We start from the raw sequence: 15,511 nt of genomic DNA, 5'->3' as shown, positions 1-15,511 counted from the left end.
CTCTATTCAGTATAATGGCCTCACATAGGGGTGGTGGTTCTGGTGTCGTGGGCCAGAGTTTGACACGTATGGTGTAAATGGTCTTGAGGGGATGCCAATGCCCACTGTCCCCTCCATCCAAACAAATTCTACTAGCTGTCTAATGAGAAGGAAACCTCATGAAACACGAGGAGGACACCGGGCTGCACAAACCTTATTGAACCTAGCAAAAGGGTAGTCCTTCCCCTCCTCTGATGCCCGTCTCCAGTGGTAGAATATGGTGCCGTCTTTCCTGGCTGGGTTAGTAAACGGCATCCACTTCCATGGTCGCACTTTCTTGCAGCCCAGCTTAGCCTTGACGGTGCGGTATCCCTGTGTGGTGTCGCTGGGAAGTAATGGAGGAGCATCCCTGCAGACAGAACGGTAAGAGTGAGAGCAGCCACAGAGCGAGGCAGCGGCCGGGGGCGCCGCGGCCACAGAGCGAGGGAGCGGCCGGGGGCGCCGCGGCCACAGAGCGAGGCAGCGGCCGGGGGCGCCGCGGCCACAGAGCGAGGCAGCGGCCGGGGGCGCCGCGGCCACAGAGCGAGGGAGCGGCCGGGGGCGCCGCGGCCACAGAGCGAGGGAGCGGCCGGGGGCGCTGCGGCCACAGAGCGAGGGAGCGGCCGGGGGCGCCGCGGCCACAGAGCGAGGGAGCGGCCGGGGGCGCCGCGGCCACAGAGCGAGGGAGCGGCCGGGGGCGCCGCGGCCACAGAGCGAGGGAGCGGCCGGGGGGCGCCGCGGCCACAGAGCGAGGGAGCGGCCGGGGGCGCCGCGGCCACAGAGCGAGGGAGCGGCCGGGGGCGCCGCGGCCACAGAGCGAGGGAGCGGCCGGGGGCGCCGCGGCCACAGAGCGAGGGAGCGGCCGGGGGCGCCGCGGCCACAGAGCGAGGGAGCGGCCGGGGGCGCCGCGGCCACAGAGCGAGGGAGCGGCCGGGGGCGCCGCGGCCACAGAGCGAGGGAGCGGCCGGGGGCGCCGCGGCCACAGAGCGAGGGAACAACTGATCCGTATGTATAACACCCACCTCCCATAGCAGAACTTAGTACCATGGTCACATACGGCGCAGAGCGTGCAGGAGAATACACGACCTGCGGAGTCTCAAGATTTCTACTATTGTATCTCAAAGACTCTGTGCTGCAATGTTGTGTACTAAGCCAAACTATCAGGAAACTTATGTCCTGCCCATACTCTCCCCTTGCTAACCGTGTGGAGCGCTGCTGGTGCAGTAACTGTGTCCATATACATGTGGTCAAAATTGTTGGTCCCCCTCGTTTAATGAAGCAAAAACCCACAATGGTCACAGAAATAACTGGAATCTGACAAAAGTAATAATAAATTAAAAATCTATGAAAATGAAGAGATGAAGGTCAGACATTGCTTCTCTGCTTCCACAGAATTGTAAAAAAAAAATTAACCTCATGAAATCGGCCCGGACAGAAATAATGGACTCCTGAAAATAATGTGACAAAAGGGACATGATAAATCAAGTTGTGTCCAGTAATTATCATCACAGGTGGCTACCATCTTGTAATCAGTCAGTGGCCTGTATATAGAGCTACAGATACTCACTGTGCTGTATATAGAGCTACAGATACTCACTGTGCTGTATATAGAGCTACAGATACTCACTGTACTGTATATAGGGCTACAGATACTCACTGTGCTGTATATAGGACTACAGATACTCACTGTGCCTGTATATAGAGCTACAGATACTCACTGTGCTGTATATAGGACTACAGATACTCACTGTGCCTGTATATAGGACTACAGATACTCACTGTGCTGTATATAGAGCTACAGATACTCACTGTGCTGTATATAGAGCTACAGATACTCACTGTGCTGTATATAGAGCTACAGATACTCACTGTGCTGTATATAGGGCTACAGATACTCACTGTGCTGTATATAGGACTACAGATACTCACTGTGCCTGTATATAGAGCTACAGATACTCACTGTGCTGTATATAGGACTACAGATACTCACTGTGCTGTATATAGGGCTACAGATACTCACTGTGCTGTATATAGAGCTACAGATACTCACTGTGCCTGTATATAGGGCTACAGATACTCACTGTGCTGTATATAGGACTACAGATACTCACTGTGCTGTATATAGGGCTACAGATACTCACTGTGCTGTATATAGGACTACAGATACTCACTGTACTGTATATAGGGCTACAGATACTCACTGTGCTGTATATAGGACTACAGATACTCACTGTGCTGTATATAGGGCTACAGATACTCACTGTGCTGTATATAGAGCTACAGATACTCACTGTGCTGTATATAGGGCTACAGATACTCACTGTGCCTGTATATAGAGCTACAGATACTCACTGTGCTGTATATAGGGCTACAGATACTCACTGTGCCTGTATATAGAACTACAGATACTCACTGTGCCTGTATATAGAGCTACAGATACTCACTGTGCCTGTATATAGAGCTACAGATACTCACTGTGCCTGTATATAGGGCTACAGATACTCACTGTGCCTGTATATAGAGCTACAGATACTCACTGTGCTGTATATAGAGCTACAGATACTCACTGTGCTGTATATAGAGCTACAGATACTCACTGTGCTGTATATAGAGCTACAGATACTCACTGTGCTGTATATAGAGCTACAGATACTCACTGTGCTGTATATAGAGCTACAGATACTCACTGTGCTGTATATAGAGCTACAGATACTCACTGTGCCTGTATATAGGGCTACAGATACTCACTGTGCCTGTATACAGAGCTACAGATACTCACTGTGCCTGTATATAGGGCTACAGATACTCACTGTGCTGTATATAGAGCTACAGATACTCACTGTGCTGTATATAGAGCTACAGATACTCACTGTGCCTGTATATAGGGCTACAGATACACTGTGCTGTATATAGAGCTACAGATACTCACTGTGCTGTATATAGAGCTACAGATACTCACTGTGCCTGTATATAGGGCTACAGATACTCACTGTGCTGTATATAGGGCTACAGATACTCACTGTGCTGTATATAGGGCTACAGATACTCACTGTGCTGTATATAGAGCTACAGATACTCACTGTGCCTGTATATAGAGCTACAGATACTCACTGTGCTGTATATAGGGCTACAGATACTCACTGTGCCTGTATATAGGGCTACAGATACTCACTGTGCCTGTATATAGAGCTACAGATACTCACTGTGCCTGTATATAGGGCTACAGATACTCACTGTGCTGTATATAGGACTACAGATACTCACTGTGCTGTATATAGGGCTACAGATACTCACTGTGCTGTATATAGAGCTACAGATACTCACTGTGCTGTATATAGAGCTACAGATACTCCCTGTGCTGTATATAGAGCTACAGATACTCCACTGTGCCTGTATATAGAGCTACAGATACTCACTGTGCCTGTATATAGAGCTACAGATACTCACTGTGCCTGTATATAGAGCTACAGATACTCACTGTGCTGTATATAGGGCTACAGATACTCACTGTGCCTGTATATAGGGCTACAGATACTCACTGTGCCTGTATATAGAGCTACAGATACTCACTGTGCCTGTATATAGGGCTACAGATACTCACTGTGCTGTATATAGGACTACAGATACTCACTGTGCTGTATATAGGGCTACAGATACTCACTGTGCTGTATATAGAGCTACAGATACTCACTGTGCTGTATATAGAGCTACAGATACTCACTGTGCTGTATATAGAGCTACAGATACTCACTGTGCCTGTATATAGAGCTACAGATACTCACTGTGCCTGTATATAGAGCTACAGATACTCACTGTGCCTGTATATAGAGCTACAGATACTCACTGTGCCTGTATATAGAGCTACAGATACTCACTGTGCCTGTATATAGAGCTACAGATACTCACTGTGCCTGTATATAGAGCTACAGATACTCACTGTGCCTGTATATAGAGCTACAGATACTCACTGTGCCTGTATATAGAGCTACAGATACTCACTGTGCCTGTATATAGGGCTACAGATACTCACTGTGCCTGTATATAGGGCTACAGATACTCACTGTGCCTGTATATAGGGCTACAGATACTCACTGTGCCTGTATATAGGGCTACAGATACTCACTGTGCCTGTATATAGGGCTACAGATACTCACTGTGCCTGTATATAGGGCTACAGATACTCACTGTGCCTGTATATAGAGCTACAGATACTCACTGTGCTGTATATAGAGCTACAGATACTCACTGTGCCTGTATATAGAGCTACAGATACTCACTGTGCCTGTATATAGGGCTACAGATACTCACTGTGCCTGTATATAGAGCTACAGATACTCACTGTGCCTGTATATAGAGCTACAGATACTCACTGTGCCTGTATATAGAGCTACAGATACTCACTGTGCCTGTATATAGAGCTACAGATACTCACTGTGCCTGTATATAGGGCTACAGATACTCACTGTGCCTGTATATAGAGCTACAGATACTCACTGTGCTGTATATAGGGCTACAGATACTCACTGTGCCTGTATATAGAGCTACAGATACTCACTGTGCCTGTATATAGGGCTACAGATACTCACTGTGCCTGTATATAGGGCTACAGATACTCACTGTGCCTGTATATAGAGCTACAGATACTCACTGTGCCTGTATATAGAGCTACAGATATTCACTGTGCCTGTATATAGGGCTACAGATACTCACTGTGCCTGTATATAGGGCTACAGATACTCACTGTGCCTGTATATAGGGTTAGATACTCACTGTGCTGTATATAGAGCTACAGATACTCACTGTGCCTGTATATAGAGCTACAGATACTCACTGTGCCTGTATATAGAGCTACAGATACTCACTCTGCTGTATATAGGACTACAGATACTCACTGTGCTGTATATAGGACTACAGATACTCACTGTGCTGTATATAGAGCTACAGATACTCACTGTGCTGTATATAGGGCTACAGATACTCACTGTGCTGTATATAGAGCTACAGATACTCACTGTGCCTGTATATAGAGCTACAGATACTCACTGTGCCTGTATATAGGACTACAGATACTCACTGTGCTGTATATAGGGCTACAGATACTCACTGTGCCTGTATATAGAGCTACAGATACTCACTGTGCCTGTATATAGGACTACAGATACTCACTGTGCTGTATATAGAGCTACAGATACTCACTGTGCCTGTATATAGGGCTACAGATACTCACTGTGCCTGTATATAGGGCTACAGATACTCACTGTGCCTGTATATAGGGCTACAGATACTCACTGTGCTGTATATAGGGCTACAGATACTCACTGTGCCTGTATATAGAGCTACAGATACTCACTGTGCCTGTATATAGAGCTACAGATATTCACTGTGCCTGTATATAGGGCTACAGATACTCACTGTGCCTGTATATAGGGCTACAGATACTCACTGTGCCTGTATATAGAGCTACAGATACTCACTGTGCCTGTATATAGAGCTACAGATATTCACTGTGCCTGTATATAGGGCTACAGATACTCACTGTGCCTGTATATAGGGCTACAGATACTCACTGTGCCTGTATATAGAGCTACAGATACTCACTGTGCCTGTATATAGAGCTACAGATATTCACTGTGCCTGTATATAGGGCTACAGATACTCACTGTGCCTGTATATAGGGCTACAGATACTCACTGTGCCTGTATATAGGGCTACAGATACTCACTGTGCCTGTATATAGGGCTACAGATACTCACTGTGCCTGTATATAGGGCTACAGATACTCACTGTGCCTGTATATAGAGCTACAGATACTCACTGTGCTGTATATAGGACTACAGATACTCACTGTGCTGTATATAGGGCTACAGATACTCACTGTGCCTGTATATAGGGCTACAGATACTCACTGTGCTGTATATAGAGCTACAGATACTCACTGTGCCTGTATATAGAGCTACAGATACTCACTGTGCCTGTATATAGGGTTAGATACTCACTGTGCTGTATATAGAGCTACAGATACTCACTGTGCTGTATATAGAGCTACAGATACTCACTGTGCCTGTATATAGAGCTACAGATACTCACTCTGCTGTATATAGAGCTACAGATACTCACTGTGCCTGTATATAGGGCTACAGATACTCACTGTGCTGTATATAGAGCTACAGATACTCACTGTGCTGTATATAGAGCTACAGATACTCACTGTGCTGTATATAGGACTACAGATACTCACTGTGCTGTATATAGAGCTACAGATACTCACTGTGCCTGTATATAGGGCTACAGATACTCACTGTGCCTGTATATAGGGCTACAGATACTCACTGTGCTGTATATAGAGCTACAGATACTCACTGTGCTGTATATAGGGCTACAGATACTCACTGTGCTGTATATAGGGCTACAGATACTCACTGTGCTGTATATAGAGCTACAGATACTCACTGTGCTGTATATAGAGCTACAGATACTCACTGTGCTGTATATAGAGCTACAGATACTCACTGTGCCTGTATATAGGGCTACAGATACTCACTGTGCTGTATATAGAGCTACAGATACTCACTGTGCTGTATATAGAGCTACAGATACTCACTGTGCCTGTATATAGGGCTACAGATACTCACTGTGCCTGTATATAGGACTACAGATACTCACTGTGCTGTATATAGAGCTACAGATACTCACTGTGCTGTATATAGGACTACAGATACTCACTGTGCTGTATATAGGACTACAGATACTCACTGTGCCTGTATATAGAGCTACAGATACTCACTGTGCCTGTATATAGGGCTACAGATACTCACTGTGCTGTATATAGAGCTACAGATACTCACTGTGCTGTATATAGAGCTACAGATACTCACTGTGCCTGTATATAGGGCTACAGATACTCACTGTGCTGTATATAGGACTACAGATACTCACTGTGCTGTATATAGAGCTACAGATACTCACTGTGCTGTATATAGAGCTACAGATACTCACTGTGCTGTATATAGGGCTACAGTTACTCACTGTGCCTGTATATAGAGCTAGAGATACTCACTGTGCTGTATATAGAGCTACAGATACTCACTGTGCTGTATATAGAGCTACAGATACTCACTGTGCCTGTATATAGAGCTACAGATACTCACTGTGCTGTATATAGAGCTACAGATACTCACTGTGCCTGTATATAGGGCTACAGATACTCACTGTGCTGTATATAGGGCTACAGTTACTCACTGTGCCTGTATATAGAGCTACAGATACTCACTGTGCTGTATATAGAGCTACAGATACTCACTGTGCTGTATATAGAGCTACAGATACTCACTGTGCTGTATATAGGGCTACAGATACTCACTGTGCTGTATATAGAGCTACAGATACTCACTGTGCTGTATATAGGGCTACAGATACTCACTGTGCCTGTATATAGGGCTACAGATACTCACTGTGCTGTATATAGAGCTACAGATACTCACTGTGCTGTATATAGGGTTACAGATACTCACTGTGCCTGTATATAGAGCTACAGATACTCACTGTGCTGTATATAGGGCTACAGATACTCACTGTGCTGTTTGGTGACATGGTGTGTACCACACTCAACATGGAACAGAGGAAGCAAAAGAAAGTTGTCTCAGGAGATTAGAAAGAAAATTATAGACAAGCATGTTAAAGGTAAAGGTTATCAGATCATCTCCAAGCAGCTTGATGTTCCTGTGACTACAGTTGCACATATTATTCAGAAATTTAAGATCCATGGGACTGTAGCCAACCACGCTGGACGTGGCCACAGGAGGAAAATTGATGACAAATCAAAGAGACGGATAATACGAATGGTAACAAAAGAGCCCAGGATAACTTCTAAAGAGATTAAAGGTGAACTTCAAGCTCAAGGAACATCAGTGTCAGATCGCACCATCCGTCGTTATTTGATCCAAAGTGGACTTCATTTGAAACGACCAAGGAGAACATCATTGTTGAAAAAAAATCCAGACTGCAATTTGCCAAACTACATGTTGACAAGCCACAAAGCTTCTGGGAGAATGTCCTATGGACAGATGAGACAAAAATGGATGTTTTTGGCAAGGCACATCAGCTCTATGTTCACAGATGGAAAATTGAAGCATATCAAGAAAAGAACACTGTCCCTACTGTGAAACATGGTGGAGGCTCTGTTATGTTCTGGGGCTGCTTTGCTGCATCTGGCACAGGGTGCCTTGAATCTGTGCAGGGTACAATGAAATCTCAAGACTATCAAGGGATTCTAGTGAGAAATGCGCTGCCCAATGTCAGAAAGCCTGGTCTCAGTCGCAGGTCTGGGTCTTGCAACAGGATAATGACCCAAAACACACAGCTAAAAACACCCAAGAATGGCTAAGAGGAAAACACTGGACTATTCTGAAGTGGCTTCTATGAGCCCTGACCTAAATCCTATTGAGCATCTTTGGAAAGAGCTGAAACAGTCTGGAAAAGGCAACCTTCAAACACGAGACAACTGGAGCAGTTTGCTCATGAGGAGTCTCCAAAATACCTGTCGAGAGACGCAGAAGTCTCATTGACAGGTACAGGAATCATTTGATTGCAGTGATCGTCTCAAAAGGTTCAACAAAACATTAAGTTAAGAAGAAGAACCATCATTTCTGTCCAGGCCGATTTCATGAGTTTAATTTTTTTTTTAATTCTGTGTAAGCAGAGAAGCAATGTCTGACCTTCATCTCTTCATTTTCATAGATTTTTAATTTATTATTACTTTTGTCAGATTCCAGTTATTTCTGTGACCATTGTGGGTTTTTTCATTAAACGAGGGGGACCAACAATTTTGACCACGTGTGTATATTACTGATCCCGAGTTACATCCTGTATTATACTCCAGAGCTGCACTCACTATTCTGCTGGTGCAATCACTGTGCACATACATTACATTACTGATCCGGAGTTACCCTCACTATTCTGCTGGTGCAATCACTGTGTACATACATTACATTACTGATCCAGAGTTACCTCCTGTATTATACTCCAGAGCTGCACTCACTATTCTGCTGGTGCAATCACTGTGCACATACATTACATTACTGATCCTGAGTTACATCCTGTATTATACTCCAGAGCTGCACTCACTATTCTGCTGGTGCAGTCACTGTGTACATACATTACATTACTGATCCTGAGTTACATCCTGTATTATACTCCAGAGCTGCACTCACTATTCTGCTGGTGCAGTCACTGTGTACATACATTACTGATCCTGAGATACATCTTGTATTATACTCCAGAGCTGCACTCACTATTCTGCTGGTGCAGTCACTGTGTACATACATTACATTACTGATCCTGAGTTACATCCTGTATTATACTCCAGAGCTGCACTCACTATTCTGATGGTGCAGTCACTGTATACATACATTACATTACTGATCCCGAGTTACATCCTGTATTATACTGCAGAGCTGCACTCACTATTCTGCTGGTGCAGTCACTGTGTACATACATTACATTACTGATCCCGAGTTACATCCTGTATTATACTCCAGAGCTGCACTCACTATTCTGCTGGTGCAGTCACTGTGTACATACATTACATTACTGATCCTGAGTTACCTCCTGTATTATACCCCAGAGCAGCACTCACTATTCTGCTGGTGCAGTCACTGTGCACATACATACATTACTGATACTGAGTTACATCCTGTATTATACTCCAGAGCTGCACTCACTATTCTGCTGGTGCAGTCACTGTGTACATACATTACATTACTGATCCTGAGTTACCTCCTGTATTATACTCCAGAGCTGCACTCACTATTCTGCTGGTGCAGTCACTGTGTACATACATTACTGATCCTGAGTTACATCTTGTATTATACTCCAGAGCTGCACTCACTATTCTGCTGGTGCAATCACTGTGTACATAGATTACATTACTGATCCTGAGTTACATCCTGTATTATACTCCAGAGCTGCACTCACTATTCTGCTGGTGCAGTCACTGTGTACATACATTACATTACTGATCCTGAGTTACATCCTGTATTATACTCCAGAGCTGCACTCACTATTCTGCTGGTGCAGTCACTGTATAGCTACATCACATATACAGAGGTAGCTTACTTTTTGTCGGAGTACAGGAGGGCGTACACTTCACGGTGCATTCCTTCCGGCCTCTTGAATGTCAGGGTCTCAGAAGATTTCTTGGACTTTTTCTGTAAGGAAAACAAAGAATTAGGGTACATTCAGACGATCAGGCTATAGCAGCGCTTTGGAAGCAGCGTATTTCCGCTGCGTGCAAAGCACTATGTCTGATCCCACAGGTAAACCCGCATGTGTTCATTGAATACATGCGGAGTTACAGCACCCTATCCATTCTAAGGGTGGAATTTCTGTTGCAGAGATTAGCGTAGAGTGGGCCCCCCACATAGCCCTCCATACAGTATAGTGGGCCCCCCACATAGCCCTCCATACAGTATAGTGGGCCCCCCACATAGCCCTCCATACAGTATAGTGGGCCCCCCACATAGCCCTCCATACAGTATAGTGGGCCCCCCACATAGCCCTCCATACAGTATAGTGGGCCCCCCACATAGCCCTCCATACAGTATAGTGGGCCCCCCACATAGCCCTCCATACAGTTTAATGGGCCCCCACATAGCCCTCCATACAGTTTAATGGGCCCCCACATAGCCCTCCATACAGTTTAATGGGTCCCCACATAGCCCTCCATACAGTTTAATGGGGCATCACATAGCCCTCCATACAGTATAATGGGGCATCACATAGCCCTCCATACAGTATAATGGGGCATCACATAGCCCTCCATACAGTATAATGGGGCATCACATAGCCCTCCATACAGTATAATGGGGCATCACATAGCCCTCCATACAGTATAATGGGGCATCACATAGCCCTCCATACAGTATAATGGGGCATCACATAGCCCTCCATACAGTATAATGGGGCATCACATAGCCCTCCATACAGTATAATGGGGCATCACATAGCCCTCCATACAGTATAATGGGGCATCACATAGCCCTCCATACAGTATAATGGGCCATCACATAGCCCTCCATACAGTATAATGGGCCATCACATAGCCCTCCATACAGTATAATGGGCCATCACATAGCCCTCCATACAGTATAATGGGCCCCACATAGCCCTCCATACAGTATAATGGGCCCCACATAGCCCTCCATACAGTATAATGGGGCATCACATAGTCCTCCATACAGTATAATGGGGCATCACATAGTCCTCCATACAGTATAATGGGGCATCACATAGTCCTCCATACAGTATAATGGGGCATCACATAGTCCTCCATACAGTATAATGGGGCATCACATAGTCCTCCATACAGTATAATGGGGCATCACATAGTCCTCCATACAGTATAATGGGCCCCACATAGTCCTCTATACATGCTGAAGGGGAGGGGGGGGGACGACACACTCCCGGAGGTGGTTGTGCTGTGGGGGGGGGGGGGGTGCTCCCGAAGGTGGTTGTGCTGTGGGGGGGGCGCTCCCGGAGGTGGTTGTGCTGTGGGGGGGGGCGCTCCCGGAGGTGGTTGTGCTGTGGGGGGGGGGCGCTCCCGGAGGTGGTTGTGCTGTGGGGGGGGGGCGCTCCCGGAGGTGGTTGTGCTGTGGGGGGGGCGCTCCCGGAGGTGGTTGTGCTGTGGGGGGGGCGCTCCCGGAGGTGGTTGTGCTGTGGGGGGGGACGACGCTCCCGGAGGTGGTTGTGCTGTGGGGGGGGACGACGCTCCCGGAGGTGGTTGTGCTGTGGGGGGGGACGACGCTCCCGGAGGTGGTTGTGCTGTGGGGGGGGGGGGGGGACGCTCCCGGAGGTGGTTGTGCTGTGGGGGGGGGGGGACGCTCCCGGAGGTGGTTGTGCTGTGGGGGGGGGGGGGGGGGGACGCTCCCGGAGGTGGTTGTGCTGTGGGAGGGGGGGACGCTCCCGGAGGTGGTTGTGCTGTGGGAGGGGGGGGGGGGGGACGCTCCCGGAGGTGGTTGTGCTGTGGGAGGGGGGGGCGCTCCCGGAGGTGGTTGTGCTGTGGGGGGGGGGGGGGGGCGCTCCCGGAGGTGGTTGTGCTGTGCGGGGGGGGGGGGGCGCTCCCGGAGGTGGTTGTGCTGTGGGGGGGGCGCTCCCGGAGGTGGTTGTGCTGTGGGGGGGGGGGGGGGGGACGACGCTCCCGGAGGTGGTTGTGCTGTGGGAGGGGGGGGGGGGGGACGCTCCCGGAGGTGGTTGTGCTGTGGGAGGGGGGGGGGGGGGGGACGACGCTCCCGGAGGTGGTTGTGCTGTGGGAGGGGGGGGCGCTCCCGGAGGTGGTTGTGCTGTGTGGGGGGGGGGCGCTCCCGGAGGTGGTTGTGCTGTGTGGGGGGGGGGGGGGGCGCTCCCGGAGGTGGTTGTGCTGTGGGGGGCGCTCCCGGAGGTGGTTGTGCTGTGGGGGACGCTCCCGGAGGTGGTTGTGCTGTGGGGGGGGGGGGCACTCCCGGAGGTGGTTGTGCTGTGGGGGGGGGGGGGACTCCCGGAGGTGGTTGTGCTGTGGGGGGGGCGCTCCCGGAGGTGGTTGTGCTGTGGGGGGGACGACGCTCCCGGAGGTGGTTGTGCTGTGGGGGGGGACGACGCTCCCGGAGGTGGTTGTGCTGTGGGGGGGGGGGGGGGGGACGCTCCCGGAGGTGGTTGTGCTGTGGGGGGGGGGGGGGGGGACGCTCCCGGAGGTGGTTGTGCTGTGGGAGGGGGGGGGGGGGGGACGCTCCCGGAGGTGGTTGTGCTGTGGGAGGGGGGGGGGGGGGACGCTCCCGGAGGTGGTTGTGCTGTGGGAGGGGGGGGGGGGGGACGCTCCCGGAGGTGGTTGTGCTGTGGGAGGGGGGGGGGGGGGGACGCTCCCGGAGGTGGTTGTGCTGTGGGAGGGGGGGGGGGGGGGGACGCTCCCGGAGGTGGTTGTGCTGTGGGAGGGGGGGGCGCTCCCGGAGGTGGTTGTGCTGTGGGGGGGGGGGGGGGGGGCGCTCCCGGAGGTGGTTGTGCTGTGCGGGGGGGGGGGGCGCTCCCGGAGGTGGTTGTGCTGTGGGGGGGGCGCTCCCGGAGGTGGTTGTGCTGTGGGAGGGGGGGGGGGACGACGCTCCCGGAGGTGGTTGTGCTGTGGGAGGGGGGGGGGGGGGGGGGACGACGCTCCCGGAGGTGGTTGTGCTGTGGGAGGGGGGGGGGGGGGGGGGACGACGCTCCCGGAGGTGGTTGTGCTGTGGGAGGGGGGGGCGCTCCCGGAGGTGGTTGTGCTGTGTGGGGGGGGGGGCGCTCCCGGAGGTGGTTGTGCTGTGTGGGGGGGGGGGGGGGCGCTCCCGGAGGTGGTTGTGCTGTGGGGGGCGCTCCCGGAGGTGGTTGTGCTGTGGGGGACGCTCCCGGAGGTGGTTGTGCTGTGGGGGGGGGGGGCACTCCCGGAGGTGGTTGTGCTGTGGGGGGGGGGGGGGGGGGGGACTCCCGGAGGTGGTTGTGCTGTGGGGGGGGGGGGGGCGCACTCCCGGAGGTGGTTGTGCTGTGGGGGGGGGGGCACTCCCGGAGGTGGTTGTGCTGTGGGGGGGGGGGGCACTCCCGGAGGTGGTTGTGCTGTGGGGGGGGGGGGCACTCCCGGAGGTGGTTGTGCTGTGGGGGGGGGGGGCACTCCCGGAGGTGGTTGTGCTGTGGGGGGGGGGGGGGCACTCCCGGAGGTGGTTGTACTGTGGGGGGGGGGGCACTCCCGGAGGTGGTTGTGCTGTGGGGGGGGGGGGGCACTCCCGGAGGTGGTTGTGCTGTGGGGGGGGTGTGCGCTGAGGTGGTCGTGCTGGGGGGAGACGCTCCCAGAGGTGGTCGTGCTGTGGGGGGTCGCGCTGTCCGTTGACGCTCCGCCAGCAGCCCAGCACTCACCTTGTCCGCATTGATGATGTCCTTCTTGCTGATGATCCCGGTGCTCTCCGGCTCCACGCCGCCCAGCTCTAGAATATCCCGGACATCGGCCCCAGTCGCCATGGTGACACTGAACGAGAGCGGAGTAAACACCGGAGTCAGACGCAACAATAGCGTTACAGTGTAATTCCAGGGACGAGGACAGGGCGGGGACTGCGGGAGCTCTGCCCGGTGCGGACCTTCTAACCGGGAGTACAGCAGAATCTCCGCGCGGCCTGATGACGTCACGCTGAAGCCGCTTGTCGCACAGTGATGACGAGTAAGAATGATGTGCGCCACCTGGCGGAGAAGCGGGAAATTACACCGTCAGAGTGACTGTGCCGGTAATGGCCCGGGACAATGAAGCAAGTCTGTGATGTTCCCCAATGATAATCCGCTGTGCTGTGCACAAGCTGTGGAAATTTCCGTTGCGGATTATCATTTCGGAAAAATCCGCATGTCCATTAATTTCGCGTAATCGCAGCTTTTTGGCCGCCATTGACTTACATTGGACCGCATGAAATCCGCATCACTGCATCTGTACATGCAGAATCCATGCGTTTCAATGTGCGGATGGTACCCGGGTGTGGAGGACAGGAGACTCTCATCCAGACCCGGGACCATAGAACCTGTAAAAAAAGAATAAAATAAACATTATACTCAGCTTCCGATGGCCCCCGGTCTTCTCTCAGCTGCGTCCGGTGTCTTCGGCGGCTCACAGTGGTCTAAAAGGACCTGCCATGACATCATTCAGTCATGTGACGGGTCATGCCACCACTGATGTCAGCGGTCACGTGACCTGTCACATGACTAAATGACGTCATGGCAGGTCCTTTTAGACCACTGTGAGCCGCCGAAGACACCGGACGCAGCTGAGAGAAGACCGGGGGCCATCGGAAGGTGAGTATAATGTTTATTTTTTACCATACTTTTTAACTATTAACTTGGTCACTCTATATATGCCGGTTGCCGTTTGCATGGATTTATATAGTGTGACCAAGTTGACAAGCACTTTCCAAGTGATGCTAAAATCACAACCCGCATGTGGAAATGAATGTGGAGAACGCGTCACATCCGCATGTCCCTGGCAGGAAAAACGCATGTACAATCCGCACGTACAATCCGCACGTACAATCCGCACGTACAATCCGCATGTACAATCCGCACGTACAATCCGCACGTACAATCTGCACGTACAATCCGCACGTACAATCCGCACGTACAATCCGCACGTACAATCCGCACGTACAATCCGCACGTACAATCCGCACGTACAATCCGCACGTACAATCTGCACGTACAATCCGCACGTACAATCTGCACGTACAATCCGCACGTACAATCCACATGTACAATCTGCATGTACAATCCGCACGTACAATCCACATGTACAATCTGCATGTACAATCCGCACGTACAATCTGCACGTACAATCCGCACGTACAATCCACATGTACAATCCGCATGTACAATCCGCACGTACAATCTGCACGTACAATCCGCACGTACAATCTGCATGTACAATCCGCACGTACAATCCGCACGTACAATCTGCACGTACAATCCGCACGTA

At 50.7% G+C, this 15,511-nt stretch overlaps 1 protein-coding gene across 1 annotated transcript; it reads right to left on the bottom strand.

Moving 5' to 3' along the window:
• Nucleotides 1–156: 156 nt before the first annotated feature.
• On the bottom strand, nt 157–14,225 carry LOC141156619 (DNA methyltransferase 1-associated protein 1-like). Its single transcript, XM_073642816.1, has 3 exons — nt 13,921–14,225; nt 10,132–10,223; nt 157–388 (listed from the first exon to the last, which is right to left on the bottom strand). Exons 1-3 carry the CDS (start codon nt 14,020–14,022, stop codon nt 157–159), a joined length of 426 nt encoding a protein of 141 aa, XP_073498917.1. The 5' UTR covers nt 14,023–14,225.
• Nucleotides 14,226–15,511: the final 1,286 nt, after the last annotated feature.

The sequence above is a fragment of the Phyllobates terribilis genome, unplaced genomic scaffold (assembly GCF_046119375.1).
Source record: "Phyllobates terribilis strain yellow unplaced genomic scaffold, ASM4611937v1 Scaffold_8__6_contigs__length_399053987, whole genome shotgun sequence".
Lineage (NCBI taxonomy): Eukaryota > Metazoa > Chordata > Amphibia > Anura > Dendrobatidae > Phyllobates > Phyllobates terribilis.
The sequence above is the reverse complement of the archived record's forward strand: the minus strand, read 5'-3'. Positions and strand labels throughout refer to the sequence as shown.

Coding starts and splice junctions, on each gene's coding strand:
- LOC141156619 (XM_073642816.1), bottom strand. CDS start 14,022: ATGGCGACTGGGGCCGATGTCCGGGATATTCTAGAGCTGGGCGGCGTG. Junction 10,224..13,920: donor ACATCATCAATGCGGACAAG/GTGAGTGCTGGG, acceptor TTTTCCTTACAG/AAAAAGTCCAAGAAATCTTC. Junction 389..10,131: donor CTCCTGTACTCCGACAAAAA/GTAAGCTACCTC, acceptor TTCTGTCTGCAG/GGATGCTCCTCCATTACTTC.